This window comes from Galleria mellonella, unplaced genomic scaffold (genome assembly GCF_026898425.1).
Source record: "Galleria mellonella isolate WM207_F2 unplaced genomic scaffold, CSIRO_AGI_GalMel_v1 utg36, whole genome shotgun sequence".
Lineage (NCBI taxonomy): Eukaryota > Metazoa > Arthropoda > Insecta > Lepidoptera > Pyralidae > Galleria > Galleria mellonella.
This window is the reverse complement of record NW_026442086.1, coordinates 6434974-6453353: the sequence shown is the minus strand read 5'-3', so window position 1 is coordinate 6453353 and position 18380 is coordinate 6434974. Positions and strand designations below refer to the sequence as shown.

Genomic DNA, 18380 nt, shown 5'->3' with positions numbered 1-18380 from the left:
GAAAATATTACTTGTAAGTCCCTAAAGACTATAGAATCACTTAGAAAACCAATTTTTTTTGGAAAATTTTAAAGTTATAAAACTAGTAACCTATTTTGAGAAATAAATATGATAATGTGGTATAATAATATTTAGATTTTATGCGTAAATATTTTAGATATATGTATATAACTGTATATTATCAATATCTTAAATTACAAGTTGTACACAGTCACACTTATCTATCTTTATCAATTTATTGGTACACAATAAAAGAAAATGGACTCAAAATTTGGCTACAATGACTGAACAAATACGTAAAATGTTAAGGCGTAAGCTCGCTAAATATACTGTGTTCAGAGTTCTGGAAAGAAAAGCAAACATTTACAGTAATTCGTAATTTCAAAGCAAAAAGAGTTAGTAAATTGTGGATACTAAGTTTTATAAGCCATGCAATTAGTAGTTAGATGCTCCCAGGAAAACTGAACCTTAAAGTCAATCATTACAAACTCTTTAAATACGAATTCTGAGTCCTTTATTAATGATTTTCTATTTTTATTTCATTTGAGATAGCGTAAACGAGCATTTGCTACGACTCATGATAATTATTCTGGCACCCCGACACTGTTGCCATAAACAGTAGATTATGTATCAAGGTACAAAGGATTGATATCAGTTTTGGTACATATAATAGATGTTGTAATCAATGTTCATGAAGAAATAAAATTTTGTCTACATAACATCTGATCTAAAACAATATATTATGTAACATTCCTAAAATTTATCGATGTCTAAATTATATTAAATGTGACGTACTTATGTAAATATTGAGATTATAAATAGTAACGTCTCTAATATTGTCAGTATATGTATTGTAGGAATTATTAATTGGAATTCTGATATACTTAGTATAAGACCATAAATCTTCTTAAAAGTACATAAATAAAAGAAATTTTACAAGACTTGACACTTTATTCAGCACAACATTGGATAACTGCTTAGAATTTGGTATTAAACTATACCATTCGACACCATATTGACCGCAGTAGAACGAAGCAAGTAGAATACAAAAATGTGACATTATAATACGTGTACAAATAAATTAAAACCTAAAATCTGACTGGAGGGATAAACTCCTGCTATACCTCATAAGTTACAATATCATGCCACATTATTGATTTGTCATTAGAGATAAAATCTCTTCTATTGTAAATGCTAAGAATAATGAGATTTATTTAGAATGGCAGAGACAAATCAATAAAAGAGCATTTTAAAATTGGAAGGGAAAGATATAGTGACATAGATATTGAAAATAGGAGAAAGTGTATTCGGAATATAATTAAAGAAAATATATATGCGATACTTCAATCCCTGTATACATATACTTATTGGCGCTATATCTATAAGAAATTATGGCACTAGACAAGAAATGAGATGAAATATACACAATAATATACTTAAGAAGATGGAAGGTCAGTAAGAAATTATAAGGATGATGAAAAGAAAGATCTCGATGGACTTCGAGAGGAAATAGTCATATACTTATTTTTATATAAACCAGTCTTATTATATTTAGTTGCCTAAGTTATATTTTGTAACATAATATATATGGTAATATCATGATATTATTTTAGTTACCTATGACTGTAATGTAAAACTATATTGTTGTAGTTGTAAATTTGTGAGTAATTGTATCCTTTCACATTTTGTTGTAAACTCAACTTTGTTTGAAAAAAGCAACAGCTAAGTTTCTTGCCCGTTCTTCTTAGCTGAAATTGCATTCCGAATGGGCGGTAGATTTATAAAAAAAATGACTATTCAAAAATGCTTAAAAAATAATAATTAAGTTTCCTAGATTAAAAATATTCATATTCTATTATTAATTTAAAATATTTTGAAAAGGGAGAGATGTGATGTACTCATTAAAGTTTAGACTGCAAGTCCCCCCGCTCCTGCCACTCCTCTGGGTGACGTCCGGGCGGGTGGTCGTGTGAGTCGCATTGTGATATATTATTGTTTATTATTTCCTACACCTACCTACCATACCAGGAGGACAGCACATTTATCATTTATAGAAGATAGTGAATAAGTACCTAAACAGTAAATTCCTAAGACAATTTATTTGTCTAAATTATAATTAAATGCAAAAAAAATATAACTAAAAAATATCACAAAAATTACATACCTACATTAACCCTTACTTTTTACAATGCTAGCAGCACATAAATATACTAAACAAACAAATTAATGTTCGACTTAAGTATAATATTGTATTGTAACACATTTATTTTTAATGTACGTAAAATAATATGTAATATATAAATGCCAGCAAACAAAAAATAGTAAAAATTTCATTTTTAAGCTATTCCTCTTTTAAACTTGATAAATCTTTAATTTGCTAGGTATTTTCGAAATTCGGCCACTACGTGTTATACCAGAGGGAGACTTTGTACAAAAGTCGATTGCTTGGGTACCTCTGTCCCATTCGTGTTTCAACCGTGAAGCAGTTGTGTTTGCATAACTGTGTTTCGGTTTGAAGGATGGGATATGGCGTGAATTTACTGGGTACAGAGGAATAACACCTGAGTCCTCAGGAATGGCAACGCATGGGGGGTATCATGGGCGAAACAGTATACTCTATTATGTCCATGGTACTGCTCATGTCTATAGGCGACGGTTACTACTTTCCATCAGGTGGGCCGTCAGCTTGTTTGCCATTCTAAGTAGTATAAAAAAAAAAAAAAAAAAAAAAAAGTTGCTTATCCTATATTCTAATAGTTTACAAATGGCCAGTTTGACGTTTAACAAGTTAGTCCATCCTAACGAATACGACTAGAATTAATCACGATAGTTTCCAGGGGGAACCACGTGGAGGTCGACCTGATAATATATCCTGTTTTACTATAAATAGGGTAGTTAGACTCCATTACAAATAGTCCCTTTCCTCCCAGTACGCGCCTTTGGAATTATTCTTGTAATTTTATAAGAATAAATATTATTTAATAAAGGTCCAAGGTCTAATTGCAGTTTACAAAGGGTACAAGTTTAATGTATTTTCAAATCTTTATTTTTTTTCATACTTTCATATTATCATTTTAATCTCTTTTTACCAAATAGTTTAAACTACAAAATTATTTTCTTAGCGACATTACATGATTGAAAAATAAACAAAATTATCTATCTAAGTTTACTTGCTTTACATTTATTTAAAGAAGGTTAGAAAATATTTGCTTATTAGTCTGAATGTACAAAATAAGCTACCAGTCAATTTGTAAAATTAGATAATTAACTTTTATAATAGGTTGTTGTTTTTATTTATTGAATTTATAGAATGTAATTGTATAAACTAGAATTTTTATTGGATTACAAAATGTCTATAATGACAGCTGTCAAATGTGACAAATGAAATTTTACTTTGCGAGCAACACTGTTATCTTGTGTCTTTTTTGTGTCGACAGGTAAATGAGAATGTGAGTTTTGTGAAATATTACAGAAATATCCAAATAAATCTGTGTTAAAATCTATTGAAAATTTCATATATTTTCATCAGTATAAAGTTTATGAGTCACAGGATCCAAAATTCCCAATATTTTCTACACGGATGAGAATTTAAACTAGAAAATATTTAACAAACTCTGTGGTGTTCGCACAGTTATTCACTGTATTTCTATGAAATTGCATCCGAATACTCTTGATAATATTTAATTCCACATTATTACAATACTGTCACTAGTAAATCTTTTGGAGTACATTTTCATCGCAATTACAAACCAAAATATTATTTTGAAGGTTAGTTTTGTTGTTCTCAGATCCATCAGAGATGGGTAAAATTATGAAACCGGGGAAAGTAGTGCTGGTCCTCAGCGGCCGGTACGCTGGGCGAAAAGCGATCGTAGTCAAAAACTACGACGAGGGCACATCAGACAAGCCATACGGTCACGCTTTCGTCGCCGGCATTGACAGATATCCACGTAAAGTGCACAAGAGGATGGGTAAAAACAAAATCCACAAGCGATCCAAGATAAAGCCTTTCGTGAAGGTGAGTTTGACTACCATACTATTTTAAGTATTTGTTTTATCTTTTTTACCATAAAACCAGAATAAACAAGCACATCATAAACCACATAGGTTTGTCTGGTATCCCATATATTCTGCTTACAACAAAATGTTAAAAAATGTATTGTGGTTATAAAACCGTTGAAACTAAATTGTATTAAATAATTTTATACTTGATTCTTTATATTTAAGGTATTAGCTCTTTATGTTTAACATTTATTGTATTGTATTTCAGACATTTTCTGTCATTAAAGTTTAAGTTTAAAAACATAAAAACAAAATTTATAATTAATATTTTACTAAAAAACTTGTAAAAATGTAAAATGGCCAACATGCTTTAGTCAACTTCTTTTCTCATACCTTGGCAGGAATATAGAATAAGCGATTGAGAAATCAAATTATTTTCACTCTTATAGAGATAATAAAAAATATTTATCTACTGTTTTTATTTATTGCTAACTACTGTTTGTATTTATTGCAAATAGAGAACTTTCTTTTCTTTACACTTTATAGGAATAAATTATTACATTAATTTAAGAAAAAAAACTATAAATGTATAGAACTGTAAAATACATATTATCAACCTATGTAGGTACTTTAAAATGAAGACTACTTTTAATGTAGTTTGAATAGATATGGAGGTCCCCAGTTTGACAGTGTTAGTATGCGAACTTTGTTAGTCTGGAACAATTTTGATGATTTTTTCTACATTAAAATTAATATTTGTTTTTATGGCTTTTACCCTGTTATTTTTAAGAATATATTCATATACTAGACATATTTAGTAATACAAGCATGCATTTTTATTCAATTTTAAAATATACCCCTTTATTTTATATGTTTTATGTAATATACATATTTGTTATTCAAATTATTTATTTACTTTTACCATTATTTTAAACAAATATACATGCCAAGATTGTTTACTAATTGTGCCAAGTATAGAAAAGCAAATTCATTATCATTCATTTCATGATGATGACCTTGACATAGATCACATTGTGGATCGATATTAAAGATAATTTTAATATTAATTAAAATATCTCGTACAGGGTTAAAAGTAGCTTTTGCTCATATTTACATGCACATGTATTTTGAAAGTAAATTCCTACTTCTGTATAGTGTATCAAAACAAACCATACAATGGATTTTAAATTACATCTATTTATTTATTCTTTATTGCCCAATAGAACTTTGTATAAGTGGTGAGCTTAATGACATGTGGTATTCTTTACCAGCTAAGTATTAGGTAAAAACAGAAAGCATACAAGGGCAGATGTGGTGCAAAATAGGTGACATAATGACCTATTGATCTTATTAAGATTAATAATCGTTTAATATACTAATAAAGTCATTAATAACACTGATCTAACTAACTAACTGACACTGGACAATACACTTAATTTTTATATTTAAAAATTGTATTCATTATTTTTAAATTTATTAAAATTTTATGTCACTTCTTATACTCAGTACTATAAAATAGCTAGCAGAAATTCATAGTAACAGTTTAACAAACTATATGAATATAAAAAAATCAGTGGTAATATTTATCATTGCAGCTGGTAAACTACAATCACCTGATGCCCACCCGTTACTCGGTAGACTTCAGCTTTGAGAAATTCAGTGTTAAAGACCTGAGAGACCCGGCCAAGCGCAAGAAGTTGAGGTTCAACACACGAGTCCGCTTTGAAGAGAGATACAAGAGCGGGAAGAACAAGTGGTTCTTCCAAAAGCTTAGGTTCTAAGGTGTACATTTAAAAATAAACATTACTTATGTAATGTACCATTGTTTTATTTTTTGTAATCTCTTTTCTATAGTTATAATGAAACCGATATAATTTCTTGATAGGAAGCACTTATTGAAAGGAGCCCATTCTTTACTATTGTGAATATGTCATGGATTAATATCATTCTCTGAGGCTTCTGTCTATGCATCATCCGTTGTTCATAGCATGCATGACAGTATAGACAACCCGAAGGATAAGCAAGTGGAAGTAACAATGGACTGGTCAAATAGCTCGAAATACTGACAACCGATGGGAAAGACAGATTCTTGAGTTGCGGGCCCGTGCAGGCAAACGCAGTGTAAGATTATCCTCCACTGGATAGAGTGACTATCTCAAATGCATTGTAGGAGTCGGTAGATAATGACCCATATGATTTTGGTCTAGAAAAATAATTGTAAAATGCTAACAAATTTTTGTTCATAACTTCGCGTAAAATAGTACATTACTGCAGCGGCCAGCAACTGAGGCATTGATGGACGAACGTGCAAATATGGGCCGAGGCCTAGCCGAGGCACACACGTGAGTCCATTGTTCGTTATTCGTCACTGAACTTAAAAAGTAAAACTGTGTTTTTAATTTCCGCGCATTGTTTGAGAAAAGGATTTCACTGTTTCGGATAAAAAGTAGTCTGTCTCAGATCCCATATAGTATGTTTATACTAAATTTAAATGATTGGTTCAGCCGTCCAGTCGTTAACAGGTAACAGACAAACTTACATTTATAATGGTAGTGAAGAAACTATCGAAGGAAGAAATAATTACGTTGTACAATAGAAAAAAGATATTTTGATTGTGAAAATAAATTACCAAATTGCATTTTTACCCATTAAATTTATGAAATTGTAAAAATTAAACAAAGAAAGATTATAATATAGCTTTATTTTAAAATAAATTATTTATAAGCAGTCTAACAATCTTGAGAATTAATTATAATAATAATGGTTATATTTCGTCTTATGAGAATTGAGGCATAAAAAATAATAACGGAATAAATTTTCTGGCACTATTTAAACATTTAGACCTGAATATAACTTATTTTTCATGACAGTGCCTATTACAATAATATTAAAATATGTCGTATTGTAACAATGCCATAGTTCTTTTTGAAATATTAAAAATTGTTAATTTCCTATAAACATTTGCTGCATAACAATCTCGTAGCATAGAACAAACCGGGAATAAAAACGAAATTAAAATGTTGTTACATAATTACGTAAAAATTTAATTATATTATTCAACATTTTATATTCATCACTTTCAAAAAGTGATTTTTAAATGAGAAAAAAAATGCAATTGTATATAAGGTCCACTTCATCAAGTCGTGAAGTTCCCTATAAATATATTACAAAATATGCAGCAAAATTCAATGCTATAAAATGTGCGACGCATGCTCCAATTTGGGCTTGTATAAAGAGGGATTAAGTTGCATAAAGGAAAGAGAAGGCAGAGCTATTTTATATCCCGTTTACAGAAGTGGCTAACGAATCCATCAATAGATACGTTTTCGTTAGGGTTCACATGAGAAAGAACAAAACGTCCAGCATCGCTATCTCGTTCCGTCTTATGCATGCAATAGCGATAACGTATTTATAGATGGATTCGTTAGTTACTTGTTTGGGGAGGAGAATACTATACAAACCGCGTTTTTAATAAATACCTACGTACGATTTTTCCCAATCGATTTGTATTTGTTAATATTCTCATGTTTTGCTGACTTGGTGAGGGGTAAATTTCACATTGTGCCACTAAGCCTTTATCATTTACATAACTTAATCCTCTTATCAGAGCATGCAGACTTTAAGTTCTTTGTCGAGGGATAATGGCTACAGCAAGCGACATCTATTGGTGACATCACGCCGCGACGAGTTTGGCGATTCTCTCGTCCAACTTCTTGATCTCCTTCTGTAGACTGTCCACGTTGTGCGCGAACACCTCTTGGACTCCCTGTAGGAGTTCCTTGTTATTTTGAACCCCACTAGCTATTGTGCTTTGCAGTGTTTCTAATTCGGTGAGTGATTTTCCGAAGTTGCTCGCTGAAATAAAAAAATTAGTTTCATAATCAGTGTAGTGGTCTATTGCATTATTAACTTAATAAGCGTGTAGAATAGACATGGGTAATATGGATACCGATCCGATATCTATATATTGGGTTTATCTGGAGATGACGGCGGGATAAAGGTCAACACCTATTTCGATATCGCCTATATCGGTCGGATATCTATTTTCTAATATGTTAAAAGTCTGTAACCCAATATAATTTTGTGGATAACAGACTGAACATATTCGTTATTGGACCAATATATAGACATTGTAACTTAAATACATAGATACTGCTATATATTACCCATCCCTAGTTGTAACTATAAAGCTAATATATACTGACAAATGTGTTTGTCAGTCGCGGCTGAACAGTGTGTACGGTTGTTTGATTGTCATTCTCTCTCCTCAGTCTATATCCAAATTATCAGAGGGCCTACCATTAAATATTTTCCGAAATTTCGGGGACGAACGAAATAGGAATTTGATGTTAAAATTACATGATATGTTAAGCTCTATTTACAGGGTCGATTTAGGTACGAACAAAAACACGAAATTGAGCCTCATGAATTGAGAAATGTTTCAAGGTCACGTCTGGACTTACAATGGTTAGTTTTGTATAGTATAATCTAAATATACTATTCAGATAGTGTCTGACTGTATCTTCTAGCCTTTATAATATGTAGAGCAATCTAATAAGTACATAAAGAGTTATTCTTAAATACTCAAATTCATATAACGAACGCAGACGTTGGATTTATCAGTAGAAGATAAAATTCTGTTGTTTCATTATTGGACATTACAATATTATTCAATGCGATGATTTGGTTCATCCGTCATACTCGTGAACGGGCGATTATTGTAGGAACTAGTCTGCTCTAGTTTCTGCGACTGACCTGCTTTGTCACTAAGCTATATCTAGATTTTTATGAATTTATGTTAATTGGTAGTTTGTATTTAATAATTGGTGGTCGCTATGCTATCATTCCTACCTTGATTATGTAAGGCTTCTAGTGCTTCCATCCGCTCCAAAATCTCAGAATGTGATACACCATCTATCTGCTGCAATAATTTGTACAGTTCGTTGACCTGAAAATGGTATGGTATTTTATTGTCAGAATTCTCATTTTCTTAAAAAGCTCTAAAGATGACGAAATGAATTTGATAGATAAATAGATAGAGAGATAATTTATTTACATTACTTACAGCACACGAATACAATACAATACAAACATTGCTATGAACTGTACTCATATATTATCTTAATATATAAAAATCCCATGTTTATTTATATTAATGTTAATTAACTTTAATTCGTCAAACTTAATGGTAGGACAGTAGTAGATAGATTTAATCTTATAAGATATAATTTAAAAATGCGTTCCACAGAAAAAATATCGATTCTTTTTTTTATTTTTAGATTTAAAGGATATTCTATATTGGATTATAAATAACGGATTTATGAGGTAAAAAACATAAATAAATACAATCGAATTGAGAACTGCCTTCTTTTTGGAAGCGTGACAAGGTATATTGCTAGTAATGGGACTAGAAGTCTGCATTAGTAACAATCCGTTGTCCTCTTGTAATTGGGGGGTGATGATGAAGAAAGGGTAGGTGACCAGAGGGAGACTGTACAAAAGTCGATTGCTTGGGTATCTCTGCCCCATTCATGTTTCTACCATGAAGCAGTTGTGTTTGCATGGCTGTGTTTCGGTTTGAAGGGTGGGATATGGCGTGAATTTACAAGGTACAGAGGAATAATACCCGAGTTCTCAGGAATGGCATCGCATGGAGGGGTATCATGGGCGAAACAGTATACTCTGTTATGTCCATGGCACTGCTCATGTCTATAGGCGACCGTTACCACTTTCCATCAGGTGGGCCGTCAGCTTGTTTGCCGTTCTAAGTTGTATATAAGAAAAAAGGTGGGCACCTTGGCGTCTTGGTCGGGGTCTGCGGGCCGCACGGCCGCCTTGAGCGAGTCGACGGCGGCGAGCAGCGCCGCGACGCGCGCCTCGGCCGCCGCCAGCTCGCCGCCGCGCAGCAGCGCCGCGCGCGCCGCCAGCGTCGCCGCCGCGCCCGTCACCGTCGCCTGCGGACGACCATGCTTAATTATTAACATTCAACAGTGTTTGGAAAACCACTGTTGTTGTTACTGTAATTTAAAAACTAAACTACTGAATCGATTTTAAAGGAATTTCTTTGGGACCAATTCGTACGTATATCTTTTCAGATAAGAAAAACAAAAATTGAGAACCTCCTTCTTTTGACGTCGGTTGTAAAATGTGTGGTACAAAAGCTATGTACCTGTCCCGTGACCGCCTGCAGTTTCCGGAATGCCTCTTCATCTCTCACGCCCGCTGCTTGTTCTAGTTTATGTAACCTAAAACAAAGGTAATCAAAATAAAAAACCATTGTTGAGAAGTAGTGCTCTACTAACTCCATGTAAACTTTTGGAGTTATTATTAATAGGACATTTTAAGTTATAGTAAGTTTTTTTTAATGGATGACAATGAAATGGTGATCCCGCCTGCATTATCAGTATACGCTGACAGGGCATCAGTGAGGAACGATAAGTGAAGATGAAGCAGGTCAATTAGCCCATCGTGACGAATTCAATAAGAATTGTTCACGATGGTTTCCAGGGGTCGTCCTACCTCGGCATATTGCTTAGCAATGGGGCTGTCAAAATTTCAACATTTTTAGTTATAGTCGGTTGTTGAATCATTATGTCCACTGCTGAACATAATATAGTTTTATTGTCACACTTTTAGCATTTCCATTTAAGCTTTTGCACTAATTGGTTGCGCTGTTGTCATCTCACTCATTACAATTGAAAATATAAACATTTGAAAAATATCATAAATCGCCTTGCAAAGGAAAGCCAATGTTTTATTCTATTAGTATATTAGTAGTAGATATAATTATTAAAACTAGATGTAGTATTAACTTAAATTATAGTTTTTTTTATTTAAATAGCTTTTTTTTTAATTTTTTTATTCTACTTACATTATAAAAAGAAAAATCTTTGTAAATAATAGGTAAACACAAAAAATACCTAATCAATTTTAAAAATCATTTCACCTTAGTAAGCTTCTTTAAAAGAAAATACATAGGTTGTATATTAATAAAAAATAACTGTGCAGAATCATTGCTAAAAATTAATTATTAACATATAAAATAATATACTATATTATAATTATTTACTATATTAATTTTTTATAAATTTTGGAGCTAAGGAATTTCTTGCAGAGAACATTAATAATAATACTTTGAAATGTCAGAACTGAAGATTTTAACATATAATAATGTTACCTGTGTTCAAGTTGAGCTATTCTAGTTGTCTGTGCCAGGTTCACTTGAGGTTTCAGTTTCAAATATGCGGTGACTACTTCTCCTTTCTTCTTGCCATTAGCCGCCAAATATTCTCTGAAAGGTTATACTCAGACTGACAAAGAGTAACACAAAAATTGGATGTTATAATACAAACACTCTCATAGTTGTAGCTTGTTGGTCACACCAAGTATCACAAAAAATATGTATTTGGACCTGAACTTGTTACTTGGTATTTTCTTATACAGATTTTAATAACTATAATACATATGGGAAGAAAGAGAATCTCTTACCTTATAAAATTATCGAATTTATAATTACTCATTTTGTCAAAATAAATATTATTTGATCGATTTTTAATTTTGAGAGTTCCAAAGCAAACTTGTCTATAACAAATCAACATAAATATGACATTTGAATACACATACATACATATTTGTCACCTGTCTCCTATTAGGATAGGCAGAAATAATGGAATGCCAAATGCTTTGATTCAAACAAACCTCTTTCGCTTCTTTCGTGAATACACATTCAGTAATAATTAATATTTAATTAAATTCTATAGATGACAATAAAAGGCTATAGATGACAATGACCATTTTCCATGAAGTGAGTCATCATCTTGTCATTACAAATGGCATATAAAAAAGAAAGACTAAAATAATTTCATATATGATTACACATACTTTAATTTCTCTGCTTTGGGATCTATTTGCTCTCCCTCCTCCAGTTTCAGTTCCTCAAGTAATTTCTTAGTTGAGTTGATTTGAGATGCCAGTTTTGTATACTCATCCTAAAAAAATTAATGAGAATTAAAATATGTATATTATATAATTAAATTTAATTACAAATTAAATTTAATTAAATTATATACAAATCAATATACAAATGAAATGTTGGATTCTAAACTAAAAGATAATATAGAAGTATAGAATCTAATTTGTAAATTGAAAGAACTTAAATGTGTACAACTTAGTCTTAAATTTGTACAATTTACTCTTAAATGTATAGACTCTAGTTTTACCTTCTCGCTCTCAGTAGCTTTATTCTGCTGTTCAGCCACTTCCTCTAATAACTCTGAGAACTCACAGCGGAGTCTGTTGTACTTCTCCAAGACTGTTTCAGGTTCTCCCTCAGCTGCCAGTTCCCATTCTCCAGCCCTATAAATGTAAATACCTAAAGGTATAGATCTATCTTCACCTATACATATGACGAGTTATCATATTAGACAAAGCAAGATTTGTACACATAGGACAGGCTGTTGACATTCAGTCTTAGGACTTGGAGTAAAAATAGATATCAAAAAAAAATACAATTGGTAAAAGTTCCATTAATATATTTAATGAATTAATGAAAAAAGTCACTTTTATTGAAATTATTACAAACAGGATAAACCTTTTGAGAAGACATTTTAACACTAAATAGCTATAATATAATAAATAGTAAATGTCTGAAAAGTATATTATATGATATAATATACTATTGATTGTACTACAAAGAAGAAACAGAAATGGGATTGAAGGATAAAACCTCAGAGGAGTAATACAAAGTAGTAGTAGCATAAAACCTTTTTAACTATTTTCGACTTTGTAGTGACTTTTTATAATGATATTACCTATACCCAATCCTCGTTTTCCGACTCAGACGATCCGAGAAATCGACGTTGCCAGTAAGAAATTTCCCTTTGAATTTGTTAAATGAATCTTTCACAGACAAATGAAGTTGTTCAATACATTCATTTTCTTCTTCCTCGGAGGGCTCCGGCTGATCAGCTTCTGGTAATTCACCGGTTTCATACACATCAGGCTGGTCGTATGCCTTAAAATTACCAAAAACTTATAAAACATCCCTGCTCATATAAAATCAATAAATTCACACAATACAAAAAGCAGACACTCACTATACCCGGTAGATTCTCGTATTTAGGATCAGCCATAATTATCGTGTTATTAATCGTTGTTTATTAGAAAATATTAGTGTGTAATTTAAATTATTTTACTCAGACAAAATGACGTCAGATTGAAATAGAAATAGGACAGGAATTTTTCGTTGTGTTGTTGTCAGAAATGTCAATGTGACAAACAACTATCACGTCAAATATTTGTTAACTGTCGCAGATTGAATAGTTTTTGTAGACATAGATGATGGTTAGTTTAATAGGATATATATATATATATATATATATATATATATATATATATATATATATATATATATATATATATATATATATATATATATATATATATATATATATATATATATATATATATATATATATATATATATATATATATATATACAAAACAGCAACTGATATTGTACACAAAACACGAGATACGAATTAGAGAATACTATAGACTACTCAAAGAGATTACCAATGTTACGGATTCTATTAGGTACAAACTAAGAATAAGGAATTGCATAGAAGGAATGATGAAATAAAAACTGTAAATCATATGTTTGCCTCCCTTCTTTTTATGCAGATATAATTAATAAAAAGAGGATGAAAGATATATTATCAGTTGCTATTTTTCTCAATTCATAGCAGGCTAGTGTATAGAAAATATTATACGGCCATATCAAATTCAGGTACAACCTGCTTGCACGTTTTCTCATAAACTGTGTCGAATATATAATCTAGTAATGTAAAATTTTTAATTGATAATATCAATATGAACAAAAATTTTATATACACATCTTACATCTACGTGCTATAAATATGAAAAACAAGTCCTTAAAAAACAGTTTATAGTTTTTATTTTATCATTCTTTCTATGTAATTCCTTGTTCTTAGATAACAAAGATTTTTTGTTCTTAGATTAGGTAAGTAGTTAGTCTCTATAGTATTTGTTTGACATTGACATCTTTCAAATAGAAAATTTGTGCATAACTTCGAAAAAAAATAATACACGTCATTAATTATTTCTGAGTCATTAGATATTTTTGTTCGCTGCAATTTCACAACGATTACGTCAAGAAACATTGGAATATATTGCCGGTGTCGTTCAACCATCACCATAATATAGAAACAAACCGTAAACATGAGTCTACAGTGGACAATCATTGCGACGTTTTTGTACGTGGAGATAGCCATCGTACTCCTATTGACATTGCCGGTAGCTAGTCCTTCTAGATGGCAGAAGTTTTTCAAATCGAAGTTTCTAGCTTATGTAAGTAACCAAGCATCTATATACTTTTTGATACTCGTCGGCGTGTTGGTACTATGCCTTTTGGACGCTATTCGTGAAATACAGAAGTATTCTAATATAGAGCAGACTGATCATCAACATCTGGATGCGGAGATGCAAGGAAATATGCGCTTGTTCCGCGCCCAAAGGAACTTTTACATTTCTGGTTTTGCATTATTCTTGCTTGTCGTGATCCGAAAATTGGTTCAGATGATATCTGAACTGGCGACTCTGCTGGCGCAATGCGAAGCGAACTTCAGACAGGCTCAGAGTGCTACAGCTACAGCTAGAACGCTGCTGGATTCTCAAGGCTCGGGTGATGAGAAAAACAAGAAAGAGGTTGAGGATCTCAAGGGTCAAATTGAATTGTTGGAGAGGGAGCTAGCGAAAGAGAGGAAAGATAAAGAAGCTGTGAAGTCACAGGCAGAGAGTCTCAACAGGGAGTATGATAGACTTGCAGAAGAGCACAGCAAGTTGGAAAAGAAGATAACAGTTGCGAGGCAGGCGAGTGGCGGAGACAGTAAAAAAGATGAGTAATTTTGGCATTTAACATGTTCATATTTAAACATGATGATGTTGATATTGTGGCATCTTATTACATTACATTTTATTATTTTTCTTATTTGTCAATATTTGCCAAATCATTCTCATATGGTTAACTACAGCTTGAATAAAATTATAAGATTGATAATTTGATAGATAGAAAGTTTTCAAGATTTATAAACCAAATTTTAATAATTGCTACTATTGCAGTATTTAGTCATTGTTTTGCATTTCCAAGTTCCATGCTATGATATTTTGTTGTATTTATTCATTTGTCAAGTTAAAAAAAAACTATGAAAATTATCAATAATGACCCTGACAAAGTGCTGTGTTATTAATATGTTATTATACATAATTGAGTTATTCAAAGAAATAACATGTAACCTTAATAGACATTGGATTAAGGTTTAAAATTGATTATTGATGATTCAAGTACAAGTAAGATAAGATGTGATTTGTAGAGGGCAATGTGCATGTGAATCATTCTAGAAAGCAAATAAGATATTCTGTATGTTCATGAACAAGTAAATCTTCACAGTTTCATTAGAATCCATGTCATAATGTTCACAATGTAAGTGATTACACTTTAAAAATTCCAAGTGGTTGAAATTGTCTTAAAATTGTATTTAGTCATTATTATTGAATGTGCTGATATAGTGATAAAGATTAACTTTAATCCTTGTTAAAAACATGATAACATATTTGCACTAATTCTGTCCTAAATTTAATAATGTATACTGTCAAATTTTTTAGATCTGTTGTAATTAATAAATATTAACACTTATAAGCTTATACACAAAGTTACAATTTTATATCTGAATGCTATTTATTGATTTATTCTTAAGGAGATAATTATGTAGAAAACAGCTATATGTATCATTATTGTCAGGCAATATGCCTGTTTTTTACATAACTAGCTCAAATTTTGCAGTTTTTTTTTTATGATATATGAGGTATGAACAAGTTTTAATACATTTTAATGCATGCATTTTATTAAATAATAAAATATCAAAGTACTTTCAGTGTTGGTGATGGTATATTGATCTGTCTAGTAATATATTCATACCAGAATGATTAAAAGTCTGTTTAACACAATGGTATTATGACTCGTGTTATGAAAACATCCAGTTGAATTTACTAGTGTTTTAATACTACACCTAAGCAAGAAAGGTCTAAACACATATAAAGCAAGTTTTTCTTAGTCGGCCAGTACTTTTATCTAAAAAGTAGATCACTAATAAAAAAATACTTTGTTAACAAAAAGAAAAAAAATATCTACAATTTTTTTCTAATTGTTTAATTAAATTAAGACTTTATTTTTTATTTGGGTTAGTTTAGTATAAAATAAATAATGTAAGTATAAAATCATCTAAAGTCAATACTACTAAAGTCAAATATGTGTGTTCGAAATTGGAATCAGGACAAAATCATTAAACAAAAGTTGAAACCTAAATTTGTGATTAACAAAAATGAATCACAAAAATGCTGATTATCATGCAATTATGGTGGCCTCTAAATAAGATTGTATTATTAAACATCAATGTATACAATACATTTGTACAAGTTATATAGACAAAATCATTAATGATTCATGCAAATAAATAGTCAGTTCAATCCATTATGTTTTGTCTGGTCTTAGTATTGTTTTTTTGGTTGATTTGTTATTCTGTGGTAAATCAAAGTTTTCATTCAAGTGTTTCATAGTCTTTTAATTTTCTTTTAAGTAAAATGTATATATTGTAGGTAGATTTTTACTATTATTGTGACTGAGTGGAGTCATCATCTATTTTTATATAAGTATTGGCATGTAAATGATTGTAAAGAAAATATGATAATAGAGATGAAATGTTTGCAGTGGTTTTTATATATGTTTAAGTTACAGTAATATCTAGTAGCGATGAAAATAAAAAAAAGGTTTAGGCATCACTATTGTATGTAATGCAAGTTATAAATAACATTTGCTTTATTATTTTGTCCTATTATGATGCGGCGCGCTAATCTTCGTCTCCGTATTCGAGGCTTTATTTATTTTTTTAGTGTGTGGGTGGGTAGAATAAGATCTCGGTAAATGCTATTGGGATGTTTATTTCTAACTTTGCAAATTTATTTATTCATGGACTGTTTAATAAAGATTGTTTCAATTTCTAATTTTTGTTTTGTTTGTCCCTTATTTGCTTGTTGTGCATTAAGTAAAGTTTTGACAAAGTACCATCGAAAATTTAATTAATTAATTTAATACTTTATTGTACACACTAAATATACATAAAAATATGACAGAGGTAATTAAATGTACAAAGATGAGCTTAACTCTAAAAGAGTTTTTTTCCAGTAGACCCAAAGTGGGAAGGAGCATGAATGTCACCGAGTAGAGCGGTGTACTATATTGTGATAAAATAAAAAAAATTGGTTTTCGCTGACTATGTAAATATTGGTATAGTAAATACTTTTCATCCTCATTTATATACTACTCGATAGCGCAGGCGGGGTTACCATGCCATTTTTATCCATAAAAAAGGCTCTGGCGTGAAGTGTAAATATCAATTCAGTCTGTTCACGTGACGAGTCATCAGAAGGGTAAACATTCTTTACTCATTTATTATCCATTATAAATACATATTGATATCTTGTAGATTAATATATACCTTACAGGGGGGAAAGGGATTGATAGTAATGGAGGCTGAGAATTCCATTGCTAACAATATACCCAACCAGGTCGACCTCCTCGCGGTTCCTCCTGGATACTATCATGGTTAATTCGTGATGAATTCATCATGATGGACTAACTGGCCTGTTTTCATTCTCATTTATCATCCTTCACTGGTGCTCTGCCAGCGTATCCCATTAGCGCAGGCGGGGTTACCATACCATTTTCACCCACCAAAAAAAAAAATACATACCTTACAATCCATACCAATACACTTAGGTACATATTCATGTTAAATTAAGTAGGTAGTTAACATTTTCAGCCAACATCAAAAAGGAGGTACTCATTTCGTTTGTTACCTCATAACTTAGTCAGTTCTAAACAGATTTCAAAAATTCTTTTTTTATTTAGAAGGATATTAATCTGTGAATTGATCCCATAGAAATTTTATCAAAATCGGTTCAGTACTTTCAGATCAAAATAACTGGTTTCGTCATAATTGCAGTTGTTTTTTTTTTGTCGGACATAATTTTTATAGTACTTAGACAAAGTATTTTTTATTTGGTTTCAAGGTTTTAAACTAGCTTGTATTTTTTTCAATGACATACGATGGCTATTTATCTAACAGGTACTATTCTCAATATATGTAAATTTTGAATTTATTTTAATAAATCTTTTTACAATCGACAGCGATCGACTCGTCTATATTGTGTGTCTTCGTTTTAGTCCTATATTAGTTTTATCAATATTAAAGTTTGCTTGTTTTTTCGGTACGTAATTTTACATTATGAGTAAAATGAATTAC

The 18380-nt window shown here is 31.0% G+C and overlaps 3 protein-coding genes across 3 annotated transcripts; 2 read left to right on the top strand and 1 right to left on the bottom strand.

The window, feature by feature from the left end:
• The first annotated feature begins 3332 nt into the window (after nucleotides 1-3332).
• Nucleotides 3333-5821, top strand: LOC113520568 (60S ribosomal protein L27). The gene is made up of 3 exons (XM_026905938.3): nucleotides 3333-3449; nucleotides 3789-4018; nucleotides 5598-5821. The coding sequence occupies exons 2-3, from the start codon at nucleotides 3800-3802 to the stop codon at nucleotides 5781-5783; spliced, it is 405 nt and encodes a 134-aa protein (XP_026761739.1). The 5' UTR covers nucleotides 3333-3449; nucleotides 3789-3799; the 3' UTR covers nucleotides 5784-5821.
• An 865-nt stretch (nucleotides 5822-6686) lies between these two features.
• LOC113520550 (dynactin subunit 2) lies at nucleotides 6687-13259 on the bottom strand. The gene is made up of 9 exons (XM_052897354.1): nucleotides 13098-13259; nucleotides 12813-13015; nucleotides 12222-12357; nucleotides 11884-11990; nucleotides 11180-11293; nucleotides 10172-10247; nucleotides 9798-9956; nucleotides 8854-8950; nucleotides 6687-7857 (listed from the first exon to the last, which is right to left on the bottom strand). The coding sequence occupies exons 1-9, from the start codon at nucleotides 13131-13133 to the stop codon at nucleotides 7676-7678; spliced, it is 1110 nt and encodes a 369-aa protein (XP_052753314.1). The 5' UTR covers nucleotides 13134-13259; the 3' UTR covers nucleotides 6687-7675.
• An 829-nt stretch (nucleotides 13260-14088) lies between these two features.
• LOC113520498 (B-cell receptor-associated protein 31) lies at nucleotides 14089-17079 on the top strand. Its single transcript, XM_026905843.3, has one exon. The coding sequence runs from the start codon at nucleotides 14242-14244 to the stop codon at nucleotides 14923-14925; it is 684 nt and encodes a 227-aa protein (XP_026761644.1). The 5' UTR covers nucleotides 14089-14241; the 3' UTR covers nucleotides 14926-17079.
• The last annotated feature ends 1301 nt before the right edge of the window (nucleotides 17080-18380 follow it).

What these genes read in the sequence shown, in the direction of transcription:
- LOC113520568 (XM_026905938.3), top strand. Translation starts at nt 3,800, where the DNA reads ATGGGTAAAATTATGAAACCGGGGAAAGTAGTGCTGGTCCTCAGCGGC. An exon ending in AGATAAAGCCTTTCGTGAAG is followed by an intron (nt 4,019 to 5,597) that starts GTGAGTTTGACT and finishes TTATCATTGCAG; the next exon opens with CTGGTAAACTACAATCACCT.
- LOC113520550 (XM_052897354.1), bottom strand. Translation starts at nt 13,133, where the DNA reads ATGGCTGATCCTAAATACGAGAATCTACCGGGTATA. An exon ending in TGCAGGCGGTCACGGGACAG is followed by an intron (nt 9,957 to 10,171) that starts GTACATAGCTTT and finishes GGTCGTCCGCAG; the next exon opens with GCGACGGTGACGGGCGCGGC. An exon ending in AGAAGCCTTACATAATCAAG is followed by an intron (nt 7,858 to 8,853) that starts GTAGGAATGATA and finishes TTTTTATTTCAG; the next exon opens with CGAGCAACTTCGGAAAATCA.
- LOC113520498 (XM_026905843.3), top strand. Translation starts at nt 14,242, where the DNA reads ATGAGTCTACAGTGGACAATCATTGCGACGTTTTTGTACGTGGAGATA.